A 22,575-nucleotide genomic window follows, 5' to 3' on the forward strand; every position below is an offset into this window, starting at 1 on the left:
CTTTAAGTATGATTCAAAGTTGATGTATAGGTCGTTATATTTATATTCTTTCCATGCAACTTATCTTTTCTTTTTTTTTAAAGATTTTATTTATTTATTTGACAGAGAGAGACACAACGAGAGAGGGAACACAAGCAGGGGGGAGTGGGAGAGGGAGAAGCAGGCTTCCTGCTGAGCAGGGAGCCCGATGTGGGACTCAATCCCAGGACCCTGGACCATGGCCCGAGCCGAAGGAACACGCTTAACGACTGAGCCACCCAGGCGCCCGATTTATCTTTTCATTTTTGACCTTAGCTACCTCTGAACATCTTACCTAGGACTGAAATGCCTGGCATAGCAGAAAATGAAGCTAGGCAACCAAATGACTCTGTTGGCATGTATTAAATGAATGTGACTAGCCAAAGCCAAATGAAATTCTGAGATGCTATGATACTCCAGTTCATAGCTAATCAAAGCTATAAAAAATACACAAGTATGATAATAAGAACAACAGTTGCTATCTAATCTTATATTGCTCATTCTACATAGGAGCTGAAGCACAATTCTGACAGTTTAAAGGAATTGTTTGCCCCACTGCCCCAACTATAAACTTAAAATAATTTCATATTATTTTAAGCATCCTATTATTCTATATGACATAAATTCATGATACTCTTTAAGATAGTATCACATATACTACAAATTTCTGTAAGAAGCATAGTAATTAATATAGGCTATTATTACTAAAAATTATAATTACCTAAAAAGCTGAACCCCTGAAATGGTCTGGGAGCCCCCTAGGATTCCCTAGGACAAGACCTTGAGAACTGCTGCTCTGTGGTATTGTCCTTGTCTGTATGGTTAGAACTGGGTTGCTGCCACATCCAGATTGCAGGTGGCAAGAAGATGAGAGGAAAATGTGTAAGAGGTGTGGCCTCCTCTTCTGGTCTTAGGATACTGACTGTCCTGGAAGTGGCAACATCATGTCAGCTCACATTCCCTTGAAGGGAATTTGGACATGTGCTGCATCTAAATTGCAAGAGTGACTGGGAAATGTAATAATGCTGGGGAGGCAGTTGCTGAGATACAATTCTATTCCTGAAGAAGGAAGGAAAGATTTTGGTGGAAAGGTAGCAATCTCTGCCACACCTGGATTATGGTCTCTATTCATTCCACTTTGGCCAAATATTTAACTAGAATCTCTAGATATGTTTCTTGGGCTGTAAAATTCTATTTGGATTACATTAACTCTAAGGTTTAAAATGTTAGGGAAAAAGAAGTTATTATTCTTATGAAATCATTTAGTTAAAAAATTCATATAGATTATTATATAACCTATGAAAAAAGCACCAAACTTTGCCTGAACACAAATGTTCCCTTGCTTCCTTTTCTCTTAATCCGTGACGCCACTTGAGTAATTAATGACCCATCTAACTTTACAACAGTCTGTGATCTAATATGAAGATAAAATATTAGAGAGCTTCCTCCATATTATTTCTTCTCAGATATGCTTAGATTTGAATATTTACTTACTTAAAAAGCACAACTCTTTCATTGGCTCTTTTTTAGAAAGGAAGCGATATAAATTGCAGTTCTATTTTACTTAAAAAAGGTATCTAAATGTGAATTTAAAATTAAATTAAATTAAAATTAAAAAATTTTGTGGTTTATAAACATTTTTTATTTTTCCTGAATTGTCCTATATGCAAAAAAAGGTAGTTCACTATTGTTCTAAACTATCAGAATTGATGAGTGAAAAAAACTGAATGTAGGTATTCCTTAAATTTCAGATACTTAGTGCTTGTATATTATATTCCTACTTCTATTCTCAGTCCACTTGGGATATAGTCAAAATATCCAGACTGAATAGATGAGTTTGTGACTATGTGTATGAAACTATTTAACCTGAAATATTTTACCTTCTTTTTTCTTTTTTATCACTCAAAGGAGTAAAATGTACATGAACTGTGTGCTTCTCCCCCTCCAATTTTTTTTTATCATCACTATTATTAAATTTTTTTTCTGGTATTTAAGTTTTTATTTAAATTCCAGTTAATTAACATACAATGTAATATTAATTTCAGGTGTAGAATTTAGTGGTTCTATTATTAAATTTAATATTAGTAGGGTTCTTGTTTTTATATTCTTTTCTTCCCCTCTTCCATACTCTCCTTTTCTTCTAGTTCTGGTATAGTGTTTTTGTGGTTCTGATTGAAGAAACACTTAAGTAGTTACGATGTGCCAGGCTTTGTGCTGGATGCTTTAACAAGTATCTCATCTGGTCTTTTCATCAGTTCTATTCAAAACTTTCATTGTTCAATTTGAGCGCCTAAAGTTGCTGTGCCAGAGTAACTTGAAAATATGCCATCATCATGGGGTGCCTGGGTGGCTCAGTTGGTTAAGTGACTGCCTTTGGCTCAGGTCATGATCTCAGGGTCCTGGGATCGAGCCCCGCATTGGACTCCCTGCTGGGCAGGAAGCCTGCTTCTCCCTTTCCCACTCCCCCTGCCTTTGTTGTCTCTCTCTCTGTCAAATAAATAAATAAAATCTTAAAAAGAAAGAAAATATGCCATCATCAAAGAAAAGTCCTATGTTGAAGTGATAGAGACAATGTTATCAACCTACAAATCTTTTTGAAAGGACCCAGAAATTGTTTTCATTGGTTGTGCAAAATTTCCTTGTTTTCCTCCTTTTGCGGTGAGAGGGGGGACAGAGGGGAGTGTTTGAAGGAGACAGATAAGTAAAAGTGATTACTTAGTTTTTCAGGATTGTTTATTAGTTTATTTTTCTAAGCTTTTCAAACAGAATGTCTTAGTAAATTGAGTGCTTTCTGGGCTGAAGTAGAAATATAACTGAGTTTAATACAATAATTTTGTAAAGCAATAGTGCTTATTTTTCTGAAATTGAAATTTCCTAGGTTTTTTTTTTTTTTTATAAGTGTGTGGTGGGTGAAAAGATGCAGACATAGGATATTACTTTAAAAACCAAACAATTCAGGATGCCTGGGTGGCTCAGTCTGGTTAAGCATCTGCTTCAGCTTAGGTCATGATCTCAGGCTCCTGGAATGGAGCCCCACATCGGGCTCCTTGCTCAGCAGGGAGCCTGCTTTTCCCTCTGCGTGCCGCTTCCTATGCTGTGCTCTCGCGCGCGCGCGCTCTCTCTCTGACAAATAAATAAATTAAAAAAAAAATAATAAAAATAAAAACCAAACAGTTCAATTAAGAAATGGGCAAAGGACTTGAATAGACATTTTTCTGAAAAAGACATATGCATGGCCAACAGGTATGTGAAAAGATGCTTGATATCACTAATCAGGGAAATGCAAATCAAAACCACAGTGAGATATCACCTCACACCTGTCAGAATAGCCATTATCAAAAAGACAACAGACAAGTATTAGCTAGACTGTGGAGAAAGGAGAACCCTTGTATAATGCTGGTGTGCATGTAAATTGGTATAGCCATTATGGAAAACAGTATGGAAGTCCTCAAAACACAAAAAAATAGAACTATCACATGATCCAGCAGTCCTACTTCTGGTATATATCCAAAGGAAATGAAATCATTACCTCAGAAGAGATATCTGCACCCCATGTTCATTGAACTATTATTTACATTAGACAAGACATGGAAACAACTTAAGTCTCCACCTGACAGATGAATGGATAAAGAAAATATGTATATATACATTTTATATACATATACACATATATATGAATATTATTCAGCCATAAAAAAGAAGGAAATCCTGTTGTTTGAGACAACATGGATGAAACTTGTGGGCATTATACTGAGATAAGTAAGCTAGAGAAAGACAAATACTGTATGTGTTCAGTTATATGCGGAATCTAAAAAAGCCAAACTCATGGAAATATAGAGTAGAATGGTGGTTGCCAGTGGCTGGGGAGATGGAGAGATGTTTGTCAAAGGGTATAAACTTCCAGCTGTAATATGAGTAAGTTCTGGGGGCCTAATGTACAGCATGATAATTATAAGAGTACTGTATTATATACTTGAAAGTTTAAATCATAAATGTAATCACCACGAAAAAATGGTTATCTTATGAGGGGATGGAGGTGTTATTTAGCCTTAATGTGGTAATCATTTCACAATATATACGTGTATCAAATCATCATGTTGTATACCTTAAACTTACATATGTTATAGGTCAATAATATGTCAATAAAACTGGGAAAAAAAGTATATTACAGTTGACCTTTGAGCAATGTGGAGGATAGGGATGCCACCCTGCTCCCCGTGTAGTCAACAATCTACGAAACTTAAAATCTCCCAGAACTTAACTCTTAATAGCATACTGTTGACCGGAAGTCTTACCCATAGCATAAACAGTTGATTAACACATATTTTGTTTGCCATACGTATACATAATCTAAAGAAAATGCTGTTCAAGGGTCAACTGTATATGCTGAATTACCAAAGGTTGTTGTAAACAGGGTTCTTCATCTAATTATTACCATTATTAAGTTTGTAAGTGTTCTACAAAATTAAAATGTTATTAGTATTCTGTCATCACTTAAGCATTAACTTAAGTACTATGCCTTTACAATCTATTATTAAAATAAAGATGTTGCTAACTTTTTGAAAAAAAGTCCATGTACTTGCATATGTTATAATACACTCCAAAATCTATTCATTTCTATACTAAAAAAACTTTTCATACAATTTTATTTTTGTTCCCAGGTTTTGCAAATCGTTTTTCAAAACCCAAGGGACCAAGGAAACCACCACCAACTTGGAATATTTAACACAACTTTGGAATATAGGCTGCAAGTGCATCTGCAAATAAGAAAACTAGAATACTATTAGCTAAAATAAGGTTTCCATATTCATAATTTCAACAATGAAGATACTGTAATGTGTTAACAGCAATATTAGAAAAGAATATTCAAATAAGTGCCAGAAATTTTACATTTTCATCTCATTTATATTGGGCTGGAAACTGGAAATAAGTTTGTCACTTGAGCTTTGTAGAGAACAGTGTATGAGAAACAGTTTTAGAATGGACTTATTTTTCATTTTGGAAGTTATTTTTATTCTACTTTTCTACATAAATATAAACTTCAAAATATTTTTAAGAATTGGATCTCAAATGAATGTTTACATTGCCAGAATTTACTATAGAAAGTGTTTCACAAAATCTGACACGTACTTGTGACAATGACTATTCCCTGGGAATTATTTTTGCCTAAATGGAATATACATTGCACATCTTCCCAAAGGTGGAAAAACTAGAGTAGTAAGAAAAGAAGTTATATTTAAGAGAATAAAATATGTAAATAAAGAGAATCATTTCTCTATTTGGATATATCCACTAACAAGATGTTCAACTACATTTCTGATGTTTTGACCAAAGGTATTCAGTTACCAAGTCAGGAAGAATAATCAGCAAAATAGCTATCTTTTGGTAGCATTTTTCATTTCAAAAGTCCTACATTAATATGTGCAACTTATATCCAACCAATCAGAGGTTTAAAAAATTTCCTATATGAATATGGATCTGCCTTATTTTTAGAAAATCTGAGTTTTCAAATCTGATTTTATGTAACATATTAGTGGGTAATTCCTGTTACAGCGGATTCCCGAGTTCTAATGATTTAAGTTTTTTTTAAAACTTAGGAAAGTTTATTTTTAACTTTTAAAAACATGAAATACTTAAACAGCATTTGTTTCATTACGAAGCCTAATGATAGGGCAAATTGGATGACATCTTAACCTGTTTATTGTAGTACAATGTACACAATGGGTGCCGAATAAACTTTGTTTTTAAAAACTAACTTTACTGTAGTGTTCATTTAGCTGAATACTTCAGGCATTAGTGGTATTTCTGAGTACTTCACTGTAACCAGTTATTCCCAAAGATCTTTATCAAGGGCCAAATATATGAACACAATCTTAGGTAAAATCTAAGATCTTGCCGATGGAATTGTGAATGAATTTCCGGGCAGCAACCTTGGTGAACAGTGACGATTTTTGTAATGTTCTGTGGTAGACACGCTTCTCAAATTTATGCAACCTTATACTTGCGACTTGAAAAAAAAAATCTCATTTAAAAAAGTTTAAAAACATGGTTTTCCGTCTAGAAATTTTTCGTCACTGTGGGGATGGATTCAAAATAAACGGCCCTCTACCTTTCTAGGCATTAGAGGGGATGCGGCTGGAAGGCGAGGTGGGGCGGCGCGCACCAGGCTCCCAGGCAGGTCTTGCACCTGCCTTGTTACGCCTGTAGCTGTAACCATAGCAATGCCCACCAAGAGGTTAAAAAATGTCTTCATTGCGGCCCCACTCGATTCTAAACCCAAATCGCCCTCATTTTACATATGACCAAGTTCCCCTTTCCTCTTCATTTCATCGCCTATCCAAAGATAAAAGGCCGCAGATTCTTTTACCTCACAAAGGTTATGAGAGAACTATGAAATTTAAAAGTACCTATGGAGACCACCTACTCCGTGTAAAATAACGAAGGGGCACAAGAACACGGATAATGGGAACGCGCCGACAGACTCTGAAAGCTACTAACATTGTTTCGGCCGTTAAGGCGGTTGGCGGCAACTCTCCGCCCAGCTGCCGTTGCGTCGCAGCCCGAAGCGTGACTCGGCGCACGCTCTCTTTCCGCTCCTCCACTCCCAGAGCCAGGGAGGCGGCGGGGGCGCGGGGGAACTACCGCTCCCATGAGGCTCTGCGCCGCCCAGGGTGCTTTACAATAGGCCTCGCTCGGAGAGGCCTGCGGGGAAGCGCTGGGAACTGCCGCTTCCGGTATGTTCAGCTGCGGAGGAACAACCGCCGCGAAGTGGAGGGCGGGGGAGAGACTCCAATGCCCAGCGGGCCGTGCGCGGGCGGCGCTTGCGCGCTACGCGGACGGGGGGGCGGTCGGGCCATTTAAATGTGTGTTTGTGGGTGAAATGGCTGCGCAGGTCGGAGCGGTGCGCGTAGTACGGGCGGTGGCGGCGCAGGAGGAGCCGGACAAAGAAGGGAAGGAGAAACCCCATGCTGGGGTCTCGCCGCGGGGAGTGAAGCGGCAGCGCCGAGCGAGCAGTGGGGGGTCTCAGGAGAAGCGGGGGCGGCCGAGCCAGGACCCCCCTCTCGCTCCCCCTCACCGGCGGCGTCGCAGCCGCCAACATCCCGGGCCGCTGCCGCCAACGAATGCAGCCCCAACCGTCCCAGGCCCTGTCGAGCCTCTGCTCCTGCCGCCTCCGCCGCCACCTTCGTTGGCACCCGCCGGGCCCGCTGTCGCTGCCCCGCTCCCGGCCCCAGGCACCTCGGCCCTCTTCACCTTCTCTCCCCTGACGGTGAGCGCGGCCGGGCCCAAGCATAAGGGCCACAAGGAGCGGCACAAGCACCATCACCACCGCGGCTCCGATGGTGACCCCAGCTCCTGCGTTCCGGGCGATTTCAAGCACAAGGACAAGCAGGAAAACGGCGAGAGGACTGGAGGGGTGCCTCTGATCAAGGCCCCCAAGAGAGGTGAGAGCAGGCGAACTGCCCCGAGCTTGGGCTCTAGGTCTCTCTCAGTTCTGATATCCCGCCCCTTTAGCACTGAAAGACGCCAAACCCATACTTACCTCCTGCTGCTCTACTCCCTTAAGCCCACTGGGGTGGACTCTGGATTTGAAACCGTTGACACAGTCTGACCTACTTGAGGCTTCTCGTTTCGAGGCCGAGCTGTCAGTTACTAACCCCCTTACCAGGCTCCCCCCTCCCCGCCCCCGCCCTTCACCCCGAGCCTTTACCAACGTTTGTTTTCAAATTCGCCAGGGTTTCCGCGCCGCGCGGTCCTCGGCGTGGGATTAGTAGCTGGGGTATTAAAGAAACTGCTTTTCTGAAGTAAAGACTTGTCGCTTAAATCGTTTCTTCTTGTTGTCTTTGGTGGAAATCTTTAATATTCACTCTCCTAGGCTCCAAAATATTCACGGGTATGGTGTGGGGCTTTAATGAGTTTGAATTCTTACAGAGGTTACTCGACTCACAGGTTGCGTTAGCTTTTGCAAGGTAAAATAGCAGACGTAGTTTGTAGTGGTTCTTTTTTATCCGGAGGCGAAATCTTTTTTAATTTTTATATTAAATCTTAATTCTGGGAAGAGGGTTGGGGAAGGTGTTCTGTCCCTTATGATCCTAGGAAATAGGACTAACCGTGCCTGTGAAAAGTGGGAAATGTGCAGTAGTGAATAGTTAGAAGCAAGAATTCCAGTTACAGTTTATTCTTTCTGGCACACACAAAAAAATTGATAATTTATTTAATTCCAGTAACCCTCACTAAAGTCAAGAATATTGAACCCAGAAAATACAGGACTAACCAATTAAATGTGGGATCTAGAGAAATTAGGTTTACCAAAATTGGTATCTTCCTGTTCCCAAGTACATGTAGCATTTGTATTCTCTGTAGAAAGGGGGGGGGTAGGAATTTTGATTATACCATGGATTTTTATATGATTTTATATAATTTGTATTTCCTCAAGATTTTAAGATGTAAGTATCTTAGTATTTCTTAGCATTGGGCCAGCTGGCTTATTACATGTTTATGAACAAAGTCTTTCAATCTCAAGTTTTGTGTGTTTTGGATTCCTTCCATATACTTGGTCTTGACTTAAGTCAGTTTTTTTGTGGTGCCACATCCAAATAGTGCAGTTTGTTGCAAATAATTGCTCAATAAATATTTATTGAGTGAAATTTTTCTTCCTTTGGTGGTGTCCAGATGTTATTTTGAAGAATAAAACTTGTGCCAATCTGACAGGACTGCCAGTTTCCACCACCAGTATGCAGTGATCTTGCTGTCTTTTATTTCTCATCTTCTCATTTCTTGTGTGTGTGTGTTTTAACCATACAGAGGTAGAGGGAATCTTAGAGATCAACCAATTCAAATTTATATTGTGGAAGAGGAAACCCAGGCCCAAAGTAGTGAAGAGACTTGTCTAATTAAGTCCCAGTTAATTAGTACCAAGTACAAACATTAAAAAAAATTATTTTAATGAATAATTGGTGTAATAGGGAGTAGAACCCAGATCTTGAATCCCAGTTCAAGCATCCTCCCCCAGCGGCTTGTTGTTCCTTTCTTTCTTTCTTTTTTTTTTTTTTTATGGTATTTCCTTTTTCCCCTTCTTTGCTTACCCCTTCCCCATGCCTTGGCATTAGAATGGCAGTAGCCAGCTCCATCAAAAATTTCTGACCTAGCCCCTTTTTATGGTGGGATAGTGGCAATTACACGTATAATACAGTGTGCTTCTCTGAGGATTCCACAGGCCCCATGTTCTTTAAAAAACAAACAAAAACAAACCTTTAACTCAGTGCTGTCTGACAGAACTTTTTCCAGTGATGGAAATGTTCTATATCTGTGCTGTCCAATATGGTAGCATTAGTCATATGTGGCCCTTGAAATAAGTCTTGAAGACTTAAATGTGGCTGGTATAATTGAGGAACTGAATTTTTTTTTTAATGAAATTTTTTTTTTAGAGATTTTATTTAATTGACAGAGAGAGAGAGACAGAGAGAGAAGGGAACACAAGCAGGGGGAGTGGCAGAGGGAGAAGCAGGCTCCCCGCCGAGCAGGGAGCCCGATGTGGGGCTCGATCCCAGGACCCTGGGATCATGACCTGACCCGAAGGCAGTCGCTTAACCAACTGAGCCAACCAGGCGCCCTTGAGGAACTGAATTTTTAATTTTATTTAGTTCATAATAGTTTCTTTTGGCTAGTGGCTACCATATTGGACAGCGCAGCTTGAAGCATTTGCCGTTTGCCAATATGTGAAGAAGTGGAGTAATTTCAACATCTTACTTTTTTTTTGTTAATTGAAATACAGTAGACATACAATGTTATATTAGTTTCAGGTATACAACATAATGATTCAATTTTTGTATGTATTGTGGAAGGATCACCATAATAAGTCTAGTTTAAACATTTTAACTTCTGAGTGAGGGACTGTTGGATTATGTATTCTGCAGGAAGAGAGCTCCCTGGCCTTATACATGGGGGGGAACACTGTATACTATAGCCTTCTAGATATATGACATATACTGGCATTTTAAAAATTCTGAGAACCCTACAGAAAACAAACTGGCTTAACTTTGTTTAATCCAGGCTTTTGCACACATTTTGGTGGACATCTTTACTTTTTTCGCTGAACATCTTTATGCTTGTTACAGTGGTGTGCAGGAGGCATGCCTCTGGAGTCAGTCTAAGTTTAACTTGTGGCTCTACTGCTTACTGTTTGATCATGGGCAAATAACCTCTTTCAGCTTCAGTTTTCCTGTCTGTACAATGGGGTTCTAGTATCTCTTTTACAAGATTATTATGTAGATTACATGGGGCAATATGTGGAAAGTACTTAAAACGGTGGCTGATATTAGGTGCTTTTAAAACGACCTTTTGTTATTTTATCAAACTTTGTCCTTGAAACAACTCTTAAGATTAATAAGGAGAGTGGCTAGACCCTTGTTATTTACAGAGTTATGTCTTCCCTCCCTTACCCTTAAGATTTTCAGAAACTATTTTAACTTTTTATTTTGAGATAATTATATATTCACAGGAAATTGCAAAAACAGTGCAGAGAAGTTTTTACCCTTCATTAGTTTTTCCCAATGGTTATATCTTACATAATTATTGTATGATATCCACACCAGGAAATTGACATTGGTACAATGGTGTGTGTATAATTCTGTGCCATTTTATCACCTGTAGATTAGTTTAACCACCACTGCAGTCAAGATCCACAACTATTCCATCACCGCAGAGATCCCCCTTTTGCTAATCTCTTGAAAGTCTTAGGTACCAACTCTGTCTCCCCACCTTCCCTAACCTCTAACAACCACTAATCTGTTCTATAACTCTCTTATCATTTTGAGAATGTTGTAAATGGAGTAATACAGTATGTGATTTTTTGAGGCTTTTTTCACTCAGCATGATGTCCTTGAGATCCATTCAAGTTATATGTATTAATAGCTCACTCCTTTTCATTGCTGAGTAGTATTCTATGGTATAGATATACCACAGTTTAACCATTCACCTGAATAATGTTTTGGCTGTTTCCAGTTTGGCTATTAGAATAAAGCTTCTATGAACATTCATGTTCAGGTCTTTGTGTGGTTGTAAATTTTCATTTATTTCTCTGGGAATGCAATTGCTGGGTCATAAAAATGTATGTTTAGGTGTTTTTTTGTTTTTTGTAAGTTATAACCAAACTGTTTTCTAAAATGTCTGTACAATTTTACATTCCCACCAGCAATGTATGAAGATTTCCACTTTCTCCACATCCTTGCCAGTATCTGGTATTGTTACTATTTTTATTTTATCTGTCCTAATAGATGTGTAATAAGTATTACCTCGTCATGGACTTAAGTTGCATTTCCCTAGTGGCTAGTGATATTTAACATCTTTTTTTGGTCATCATTTGCTGGCCATATATCTTCATCAGTAAAATGTCTCTTTATGTCTTTTGCCCATTTTCTAACTGAATTGTTTGCTTTTTTTTTTTTTTTTTTTTACTACTGACTTTTGAGAATTCTTTGTATATTACAGGTATGGGTCCTTTGTCAGATATATTGTTTGCAAATATTTCCTCCCACTTTTGTTGCTTGTGTTTCCCTCCTTTTAACACGGTCTTTCACAGAGCAAAAGTTGTAAATTTTGTTGAGGTCTAATTATTTTTTTCTTTTATGGATCATGCTTTTGGTGTCAAATCTAAGGTCTCAAGGCCTAGGTCCCAAAGATTTTCATTTATTTTTTTTCCTAAAAAGTATTATAATGGTAACTTTTACATTTGAATCTGTGATTCATTTGAGTTATTTGTGTAAGGTGTGAGGTGTTTAGGTTGAGGTTCATGTTTTCGGTTGTTCCAGCACCTTCATTGAAGACTTTTCTTCCTCCATTGGATTACTGCTACATATTTGTAAAAAATCAGTTCCACTGCCTGTTTTTGTATGACTTGTCAAATAAGATGGTCTTTACATTTTAAATGGTTGAAGAAAACCTCATGACATGTGAAAATCATAAGAAATTTAAATTTGTTGTCCAGAAATAAATTGGAACATCACTCCACTCATTCAAATATATTGTCTGTGGTAGTTTTCACACTAGAACAGTAGAGTAGCTGAGATAGACTACGTGGGCCGCTAAAACTTATTACTATGTGGCTCTTTATAGAAAAAGTTTGCCAATCTCTGAGATAGATCATTGTGCTGAAAGACATGTTCCTTCACACATGCCCCTTTAGGGCATGAAATTTTTGCATAATGTAAATAATGCCATCTTTGTGATCATGCAGAGTTATCATGTAATGGGCACTCAGTAAAATATTTGTTGAATAAAGTAATGCTCCTTTTATTGGAGATTATTGTAGGTCCTCCTCCTCCTTTTCAAGTCCATTAATTGTAACCAGATAATTTTAGTTGGTCATCTCAAGGGAGTGTCTCAGAGTTGAGAGAGAAGGCAGAAAGGAAGAGTGTAGTGTAATAGTGTATGGGAAGAGTTTGAGTTTTGGAATCAGACAAGGAGAGCGTTTGAATCTTGGTTCTTACCTGCTTGTTTTGTGGCCTACAATAAGTAACATATCTTATTTCAAGCTGTTTTCTTCCCTATAAAATGGACTTAACGTATCTACATCACTGGTTTGTTTGAGAATTAAAATGAGGTAGCATATATGATACCAAGTAGACCCTTGGTGAATAATTTTCTTCCCTCTTTCAGAGATTTTTGTCCTTTTTATGGGCATACTACATTGTAGTCTAGGTCAGTAATTTCTGTCTCTAGTTTTGGTATGTCAGAGTTACTGCCAATAATTTCAAGGAATGTATTAAATATTGTGAAAATGATAATAAAGATGCACTTAGTGTGCACTTAAAGATAATAAAGAGCACTTATTGTGTGCTTAGTACTGTGATGAGGCCCTTATGTTTATTGTCTTATTTAACCCTGAACGATAGCTCTGTGAGATAGATACTAGAATTAACGTTAAGACGAGAAAATGGAAGTTTAAAGAGATTAATGAGTGTTCCCAGAGACCCTACGCAGTAAGTAGTAGGGCTGGGACATTAAGCTAGGTCTCTCTAACTGTAAAGCACCTACTCCTAGAGCCCCTATAGCATCTCTGCTGCCTCTACAATCCAGCTGTTTTGGGGTAATAGTAGTTAACGTGTATTGAGTATTTGTTATATTCTAGGACTATTTTAAGTACTTTATGTGCTCTGTTTCGTTTACCCTGCTCACTGATTTTATGAGGAGGTGCTGTTACTTTCCCCCATTTTACCAATGAGGAACAAGGTACAAAGAAATTAAGTTGCAAAGGTAATATTTCGGGAGGAAGTACAAGGACAGGGATAGGAATTCAGCCAGCCACTCTTCCCACCGTGCCGTGGAGGGGTGAGGGGTGGAGTCAGGCAGCGTTCTGAACGTACGGTGGCCTTTTTAGTCGTGTTTTTATATGGGATGGGAAGGATCCCCAGGAAGACTAAAAAATTTCTTTTCAGGAAGCAACTTCAGCCCTTTTCTTTATTATGATTAATAAAATATAAAACATTGTACTTGCTTTGAAAATGTTTTAAAACCATGAGTTTTAAAAATTGAGGATATTACATTTCTTTTGGTTCTAAGTTACGATTCAAGTGTGAGAATGGTGATACGAATTTATGTTTTGTGATAGAAAAAGCTAATTTTTTTTGCATTAATGAGAACTTTAAGTAGTGATATAAATAAATGATGCTATTTGATAGTTGATAATATTAGCACATATGAGGATTTTATTTTATTTTAGTTTCGGGTGTAGAATTTAGTGATTCATCACTTACATAGAACACCCAGTGCTCATCACAAGTACCCTCCTTAATACCCATCACCCATTTAGCCCATCCGCCACCCATTTCCCTCCCTCAAACCTCAGTTTGTTCTCTGTCACTAAGTCTCTTATGGTTTGCTTCCCTCTCTCTCTTGTTTTTCCCTTCCCATATGTTCATCTCTTCTGTTTTCCTAAATTCCACACATGAGTGAAATCGTACGGTATTTGTTTTTCCCTGATTGATTTACTTCACTTAGCATAATACACTCTGGCTCCATCCGTAGTTGCAAGTGGCAAAATTTCTTTCTTTTTGATGGCTGAGTAATATTCCATGGTGTGTGTGCGTGCGTGTGTGCGTATACGTATACCACATTTTCTTTATCCATTCATGACTCAACGGACACAGGCTTTTATGAGGATTTTATTGATAGTGTCATGCATTAATTTAGTTACAGTTAGAACGACCCTCTTTTTTTTTTTTTTTTAAGACAGCAATTTGTTTCTCAGATAAATGTATCTTCCTCTGTAGACTTAACATACTTCTCTTTATGTTTGCTCTTACAGTTTGGTATGTGAAAGCTTTCCTTAATCACAGATAATAGAGTGGTTTGGCTTTTCTGTAAACTGATGTCAATAAATTTTAGCTTTTGCGCTGTAGGGAAATACTCAAAACGTTGCCTCCTGAATATGTTCTCTGTTGGAAAGCTAAGTCAACCAGGAATGGAAAGATTGTGAAAACTTTAGACATTGTTTTTTTTGTTCTTTTTTTTTTGAGATATAATTGACAAAAAACATTGTGTAAGGTGTACAACATACTGATTTGATACATTTATATTGCAAAGACATTGACTTTTAATTAGTGTTTTTAATTCAAGGCAAGGCAACCTTGATATTCTCATAGTGCAACAGGGCTAACTTACTGTAATAACCTTTAATGACTTTGTATATGTATATGCCATTTTCAGTTAGTTGTCATCACAGTAACTCAGAGGTAAATTTTGTTTATTCATTGAAATTCATTAGCTGGTATGACACAAGTAGTCTAAAATTTCTCTATAAACAAAGGTGAGCTTTCTATATTTAGCCTTAGTTAAGAATCAAAATTTGAAAAACAGGATTAATGAGATAGATTGACATTTATTTCATATTTTAAACCTTTATCATGTTGAAATATGAGATTACAATCAATTTAAGGTCCTTTTCATTTCCTTGTACCATGGTTTTTTTGATGGGCCTGTGTTTGATGATTTGAGTGGTTCTCATATAAATGAGTTTGGAATAAAACCCACAGAGACTTGGCCATGTTAGAAAAACCATTGGTAAGCTGATAGTAATATAGAAAATGTGTTACAATCAAGGCAGCTCCTTGGTGGTGTTAATTTCAGTGGCAGATCTAGGTCACAATTCATCTTCTGCATACCAAATACCTCCTCTGAAGCTTAAAATAACAGATCTATTCAGAGATAGTTTCTTTTCTTTCTTTCTTTTTTTTTTTTCCCCTGTGAAATTGCTAAAACATTTAGCAGAGGGTAATTAGATGACTTTTAAAATTGGTCTAACCTTTGTATTTAATGGCATTAACATTTAGTTGCTTGGGAGAATTGCCTAAATTACCGATTTTTAATGTGGGAAAAGCATTTAGATTAATTTTGTTTGGTAAGAAATATAAATGACTGTTACTATAAGTGTTTTAACAAAATCTCAAAAATTTAGGTGTATACAGAATAAAAGATGGACTGCTCTTTCTCTCTTGGCAATTTAAGCAGTCTGATTACATCTATATTTTGCTATATGATCTCAGTTTAATTATAAGTGATGTTTGCAAATGAAGGGTTTAAAGTCTTTTTGTTTAAAAACATTAAACAGAATGAAAGTCATTTGGTATCTATACACTTTAAAGTCTCTGACTTATACTTTTAAATATTTTCTTCAGAAGTTTTTCACAACTTGCAAATTTTGGTGATTTGGAATGATTTTGTATAGAGTCCTGCAACTATCATATTTGCAAATTATACCAAGTAAATTATTTACTGTAAATTTTATTGAATTTGTTCTTCCTAGGTGTAGTCATAGGATCAATTGAAGTATCTGTCTTAACACTGAATTACTTGAATCATGTCAGAAATACAATTGTTGGGTGGACAAATTCTATATAGTAAATACCACATCGAACTTGAAATACCTGATACTTAATCCTAATAAGATTTCTTGCTAGATATATTTTCGAACTGGTAAATGAGCGATGCTGTTCTATTTTGGGTTTGTCAATCCATGATAATCCCTTAAAAATTAAAAATAAACTTTTAATTATAGATGTAGTATGTGTTTACTGTAGAAAATTAGAAAATACAGGTAAGCAAAAAAGAAAACATCTAGATATTTATAATCCTACCAGCCTAGATAACTACCATTAACACTTTGATGTGTATTTCTTCAGGTACTTTTCTGTGTAATACATGTACAAAACATATGTACATCCATCAGACTTTTTCCTCTCTATAGGTTCTTTGCTTCTCCCTGGAATATTTTTCCCTAGAAAACATGCCTGGCTTGTCTTATTATTTAGGAATCAGCCTAAATGTTACCTCCCGAAGGGAAGTTTCCTCAGCACCTAGAGTAGCTTACTGATATTTTGTTTTTCTTGCCAAACTAGATTGTAAAGTCCAAGAGAATGGGGGTTATGTCTGTCTTAGCACCATATCCCCCTAGTGCCCAGAAATGTCCCTGGCACTTAGTGGGTACTTAATAAATGTTTGATTGTTTAATATTATAAACATGGGATCAGAGTATATCACATTAGATGCCCTGGAAAGAAAGGTAAGATATATATTTCTGACCTTAGATTGCTTACAGTCTAGAGGAGAGGTAGAAAATTAGCTATGTGATAACATAGAATGTGGTAAGTTCTGTGGTAGAGGAAGGGGAAGTACAGCGCTAAGGAAGCACAGGGTAAGAATAGCTATCCGAACTGGGTAGAGATGACTTGTTAGAGAATGCTTCTTGGAAGATTGGCAATGTAAGCATTCTGTAACCTTGTAATTCATCAGTTCTTTTCATTTATAATATAACTTGTAATGGCTGGGTAGTATTTTGTCAGTATGTAAGTACCAGAGTTTAATCAACATCCTGTTACTTAGGATAGACATTTAAGGGGGAGTCCCTAAATAACTGTCATGGATATTTTTGTGTATCTTCAGTTATTTTCTTAGGTAATTTTTACTTGGGAGTGGAATTTCTGGGTCTGATAATTACAAATATCTGCAAGGCTTTTGGTGTACACATCCATTTTGGTGGGTGCCAAATTGCCCTCCTTGGAATTTGTACCGATTTATACTTCCAACAACAGTATATGAGAATGCCAAAAAAAGAAAAGTCAATCCAGTTTGGTAGGTAAAATGGTGTCTTACAGCTTACTTTGCCTTTGTTTGATTTACCTGTATGTATCATAGCAAAATATGACAAGCTTCAGTTTAGATTTTACAGTGGTTACTGAAGAGATGTTCCATACAGTATGGCAGATGTGAAATTACGTGGATATTTCCTTTACTTTTCATTGCAAGTCGTATTAAATTATATGCTTACGTATTCATTGTCTACTTTTTAGCATAGTTTTCAACCCTGAATATTACCGTATTCTAAGATCTTTGTCTCATTTTATAAACATGTAAGTTGTCATGGCAAATTCAGAGAAACTGAGAATAGGCCATTTAATTTGAGATCAAATACCGTAAGAAGTTTATATGTTGACACTAGGCCTAGCAACTAACTTCTTTTTAATTATTGTGGCCAGAAACACCAGATGAAAATGGTAAAACCCAGAGAGCTGATGATTTTGTCTTGAAGAAAATAAAGAAGAAAAAGAAAAAGAAACACCGAGAAGATATGCGAGGAAGACGCCTTAAAATGTACAATAAGGAAGTACAAACCGTCTGTGCTGGCCTGACCCGCATCAGTAAGGAAATCCTCACCCAAGGACAAATAAATAGCACTTCAGGAGTTAATAAGGAGTCCTTCAGGTATCTGAAAGATGAACAGCTGTGCCGATTAAATTTGGGCATGCAAGAATATCGGGTACCCCAGGGAGTACAAACACCTTTTATGACTCACCAGGAACATTCTATTCGTAGAAATTTCTTAAAAACAGGTACTAAATTTAGCAACTTTATTCACGAGGAACACCAGTCCAATGGTGGTGCACTTGTCCTTCATGCTTACATGGATGAACTCTCATTTTTGTCTCCAATGGAGATGGAGAGATTTTCTGAGGAGTTTCTTGCTTTGACATTCAGTGAAAATGAGAAAAATGCTGCTTACTATGCTTTAGCAATAGTGCATGGAGCGGCTGCTTATCTCCCAGACTTCTTGGACTACTTTGCTTTTAATTTCCCCAACACTCCTGTGAAAATGGAGATTCTGGGCAAGAAAGATATCGAAACAACCACCATTTCAAATTTTCACACTCAGGTAAGATAAAATCATTGTTAAATTGTTTAGTAAATACAGCTTCTTGACAGTATTAACCTCATTCTGTTTCATTTGCACATACCAGCACACTTTTGATAAAAATTCATGGTGGTAAAGGTGATTCAGAGCGTTAGTTTATTGCTCTAATTGAAAAATCTTAATTGCTGGTTCTTTGGGATGTAGCTTGTTACTTGCTTGGTCTAAGAAATGCTTTATACATGTTATACATCATTACAAGTCTTTATGGAAAACCAGCTTGAAAACGAATCCAGTCTTTCAGAAATCAGGTACTATTAGTATAGAGGATGTGATTTCGATCTGGTAGCATCAAGGTAACTTTAGTTAAGACTACTTATGTCATAAACACACGAGGGCATTGGCCTGTTTATTTGCCAGGTTTTTGCCGGCTTTGTTTCTTTCAGTAACTTGTTGGCAGTCTATCCCAGAAACATACCCCGTTTACGTGACTTGGAAGTGTCACTAGGAAGACCGCCATAGCCTCTGCTCCTTCTGCCTATGCACTGTTGTAGGTGAAGACCTTTTCTAAAGCCTTGCTTGGGCAGCTAGGCTTAAGTCAGCAGGGAAATCTCTCCTTCCTAACCACTGGTTTTTGACCATTTTTTCAATGAGTTATTTTAGGGCACAGAAAGAAGTTAATAACATGTCCTAGTTATTTTCTTACCTCCTTTTCTCATAAGGATTATAAACATGAATGGTCAGCTATAAGTTGGTATCATAGATACAAATTCAACACAAGTTTAGTGGAGAATATTTTACTTTTTAGAGATTTATGATTATATAACCTGTTTTTTCAGGTTATCTAATAATTTGCTGCCATTCTTTTTCTTAAGATTTTTTTTTTTTTTTAGGTAAATAGACTGTTGCTTAATAAGACTCTCAGCTGCCTGCATTATAGTGGTTTCAAGCCACTTGGATTTATTTGAAACCTCTTCTGACTTGAATCTTTTTAATGATTCTTGCCATCCTTGCCTCCAGTGAGGGGAGTATCCAGTTTAGATTCATGAGCTTCAGAATTTCTCTAATTGAAGTTCTCTCTGCAGTAGAGAGAACAGGAGCAGCCAGTCTGGAGAGGTCGCAAGATGGGGCTGCCCAAGACGTTGGAACACGATGTGCAATAAAGGGCTTCGTCTTGGATTTTGGCCTTGTTACCACAATCAGGTACCGAAGTGCTGACTTTTGTAGTAGATTTTCTTTTACTTTTTTTTTTTTAAGGAGTTTTGCCCTTTGAAGGTTAAGAATCCTATTTTTATAAATATTACAGAGAAGGGACAAAAAACAGTTTTCCTGATATAGGCCATAATCCCCGTAAGTCCCTATTTAACAAAGAAAGATATTGCTGAGAGCAGAATTAACATGCTTCATCACTTTTTTAGTTTAGAAAATGCAGCAAATTTTCTCTTCTGATTGATAGACCAACAAGCATATCTGAGAAATAAGCCAGAAATACGGGTGAAAAAAAGTCTTGGTTTTGTAGTGGTGGCTTTTTAACTTTCATGTTAGTGAGTCTATAGTAGATCAAGCTTATTTGTCAATAGTACCCAATCTAAATAGTTAATAAAAGAAGGTATCTCTACATATTCCCTGCTGATTTTTGTCCTCCGATTAATTTTTTAAAATGGAGCTGAAATTTAAATGACTGTACCAACAACTTACCTTGGGATTTACTTTGAGATTTATAAAAAAAACCTCTTCTTAAGAACATCTGAGATTATTATTAAATTAGATATCTTTACGCCTTCAACCAGATAAGAATATTGAGGACTACTGACTAAGTCTTGTGCTGTGGTAATCCTAGAACTTAATTTTATTTATGAATTTTCAGTCGTTGGAGAAGTATGGGGTGGGTATGGAGGTTGAAGTAGTCCATGGAACTTTAAATTTGCACCTGTCAAATATTTGGCAGTTGTTAGTATGGAAGCTAACACAATAGTTGACATTTATTTAGCAGTTCATGGTTTATAGAAATATTTTCATATTCATAACAATATTTGAAACAACCTATGGTGTAGGTAAGCAATTTTATCTCTGTTTTCCTTTGAAGGAACTGAAGCCTGGAGATGTTCATTGTTATCCAAGTTCACGTAGCTAGTAAGTAGGAAGTCACAGTGCTAACCTAGGCCACCTGAACAATATGCCTTTCATTTTACCACACTTCTTTACTTCAGCCATTGGAAAAGAGACCAGTGCTTTTATTTGTCTACCAGTCGTTAGTGAAATTAAAATAATCTTAGTTTAACACAGTATTGAGAAGGCTGTTAATTTTTAACAAATACTTTTAGATTGTTGGGAATTAAGTGAATACCTTAAATATTTTGGACTTCTTTGTTTAATGAAGTCTTTTAAAGTTCTGTTAAGCCTATGAAGAAACTGAAGAAACTTTTGTTACCTTGGACAGTTTTTGGAAGTTATTTATAGTTTAAATATGTAGCCATGATAATTATTCATGACTATTATTTCAAGGTAGTTTATTTAGCAAACACTTATTTTTCATTTATTGTTTAAAGATTATTTATTTGAGAGAGAGAGAATGAGTGAGTGAGCATGCAGCAGGGAGGGGCAGAGGAAGAGGGAAAGAGAGTCTGACGACTCCGCGGAGCCCCATGCAAGGCCTGATACCAGGACACTGAGATCACGACCTGAGCCACAACCAAGAGCAGGACACTTAAGCGATTGTGCCACCCGGTGCCCCTCAGCAAACCATGTACTGGACATTCTGTTCCTAAAAGGACTAATTGATGAGCTCAGTCTGGTGGAGATGAATAGACCAGCAATTATAATACAATTTGCTAAGTATTCGAATAGAAGTATGCTGCATAGGGAAAACCGTGTAATAGAGGGAGCACAGTTTGCGGTGTTACCTAACAGACTTGAGGTGATTAGAAGGGGCAGTTTAAAGCATGTGATGCTTGAGTAGAGTCTTAAAAGAAGATTAGTACTTAGCTTAATAAGGGCATTTTAAGCAAAGGAAAAACAGCCTATGCAAACACACAGAGACATTAGAGAATGTGGTACTTTCAGGGAGCTGCAGCTAGCCTGACATGGCAAGAGTACATGTTGACTGTTGAGGGGTGGTGGGAATTGAGACGAGAAAAAAAAATCAAGATGGTGAAGAGCTTTATATGATGTGCCGAAAGAAAGTTAGTACTTTTTCCTAAAGGTAATGGGGAAATCATTGGTGAATTTTCGTAGGGGAGTACTATCAAGTTATGTTTGCCAAGATTACATAGGAATGTGAAGGATGAGATTGAGGACGAAAATGAGATTGGAAGCAAGAAGACTGGCTAGGTTACTATGGTAACCAAGTCAGAAATGATCCATGTCACAAATGATACACTAGAGAGGAAGGAATGAAATTTGAGAAATAATTAGAAGATGGGATTAATTGCAGTTTGGTGAGGGAGAAGGATAGAGTTTTAAAATATGGTTTGGACAGATGGGCAGATGGTGGGTGCTGGTCACGAAGTTAATACAGGGTTGAAAAAGCTGGTTTCTGGGGGTGGAAGGTGTTGATGAAGAGTTCAGTTAGAGATACTTTGTGTTGGAAGTGCCTGTGAAGACTAAAGGTTAGAAACATCTATTAGGTAGTTGAATGTGTGGATCTAAGACTGGGAGACATATGTAGGCTGGAAATGCAGCAATTGGATCCATTAGCATATAGGTGATCCAGGCACAGCATTAGAGTGGAAAAGAGATGAAGCTAAGAATGGAATCCTGTGATGCACCCACATGTAAGTATGAGGAACGTGGGAAAGATCAAGAAGAAAGGTAGAAGGAAAATGAGGATACAAATTTTCTAGGTTTTAAGAATGATGGAGTAATTAAGTATCACGTTCATAGGAGGGATCAAGTAAGATAAGGGGAAAATGTGAAGTTGCTCAGTTAGGAATTTAATTGGAAACCAGTGCTTATCAAGATGCAAACCATGGCTAAATACTATTATTTATGGGGCTTTTTTAGAAGCTTACTACTTTCTCTGTGTATGAACTTGGCATTCAGACCCCTGCCCACATCTTCTGAATCAGATTCTGCATTTTAACAAGATTTGCAGGTGATTCATATACACATTAAGGTATGGGAAGCACTCCTTTAGAACTTATCTGCAGTAGTTGAAGGAAGGAAAATGTAGGCTTGTTTTGTGCAGGAATAATTATAGCTTCTGTTATTTTTATATTTTTAAATTGTGGTGGCAAAGTTAGGATGCACATAAAGGTGTTTTTTTTTTTTTCTTTCCGTATTCTGTAAAACTCAAATATCCTAACACCAACGGAGGTAATAAGTTCATGATAAATATCAACTGAAGCACCAAGCTGATCCTCAAATTTGATTACGTTCAT

The 22,575-nt window shown here is 37.2% G+C and overlaps 2 protein-coding genes across 3 annotated transcripts in view; both read left to right on the forward strand.

Annotated features, from left to right (window-relative positions):
- Positions 1–5,773, forward strand: part of PTPN22 (protein tyrosine phosphatase non-receptor type 22) — a 60,981-nt gene extending 55,208 nt beyond the window's left edge. For both annotated transcript variants that reach the window (XM_028101986.1, XM_028101987.1), the window contains exon 21: positions 4,680–5,773. In XM_028101986.1, the coding sequence (XP_027957787.1) occupies positions 4,680–4,744 (65 nt within the window). In that variant the 3' untranslated portion in view covers positions 4,745–5,773. The remainder of the gene's footprint in view (positions 1–4,679) is intronic.
- Positions 5,774–6,754: 981 nt separating this feature from the next.
- Positions 6,755–22,575, forward strand: part of RSBN1 (round spermatid basic protein 1) — a 52,975-nt gene continuing 37,154 nt past the window's right edge. Inside the window, exons 1-2 of the mRNA XM_028102058.2 lie at positions 6,755–7,460; positions 17,547–18,220. Coding sequence (XP_027957859.1) covers positions 6,755–7,460; positions 17,547–18,220 — 1,380 coding nt within the window. The remainder of the gene's footprint in view (positions 7,461–17,546; positions 18,221–22,575) is intronic.

Source organism: Eumetopias jubatus, unplaced genomic scaffold, assembly GCF_037043125.1.
Source record: "Eumetopias jubatus isolate StellerSeaLion01/CBP00866 unplaced genomic scaffold, mEumJub1_p1.0 scaffold_4, whole genome shotgun sequence".
Classification (NCBI taxonomy): Eukaryota; Metazoa; Chordata; class Mammalia; order Carnivora; family Otariidae; genus Eumetopias; species Eumetopias jubatus.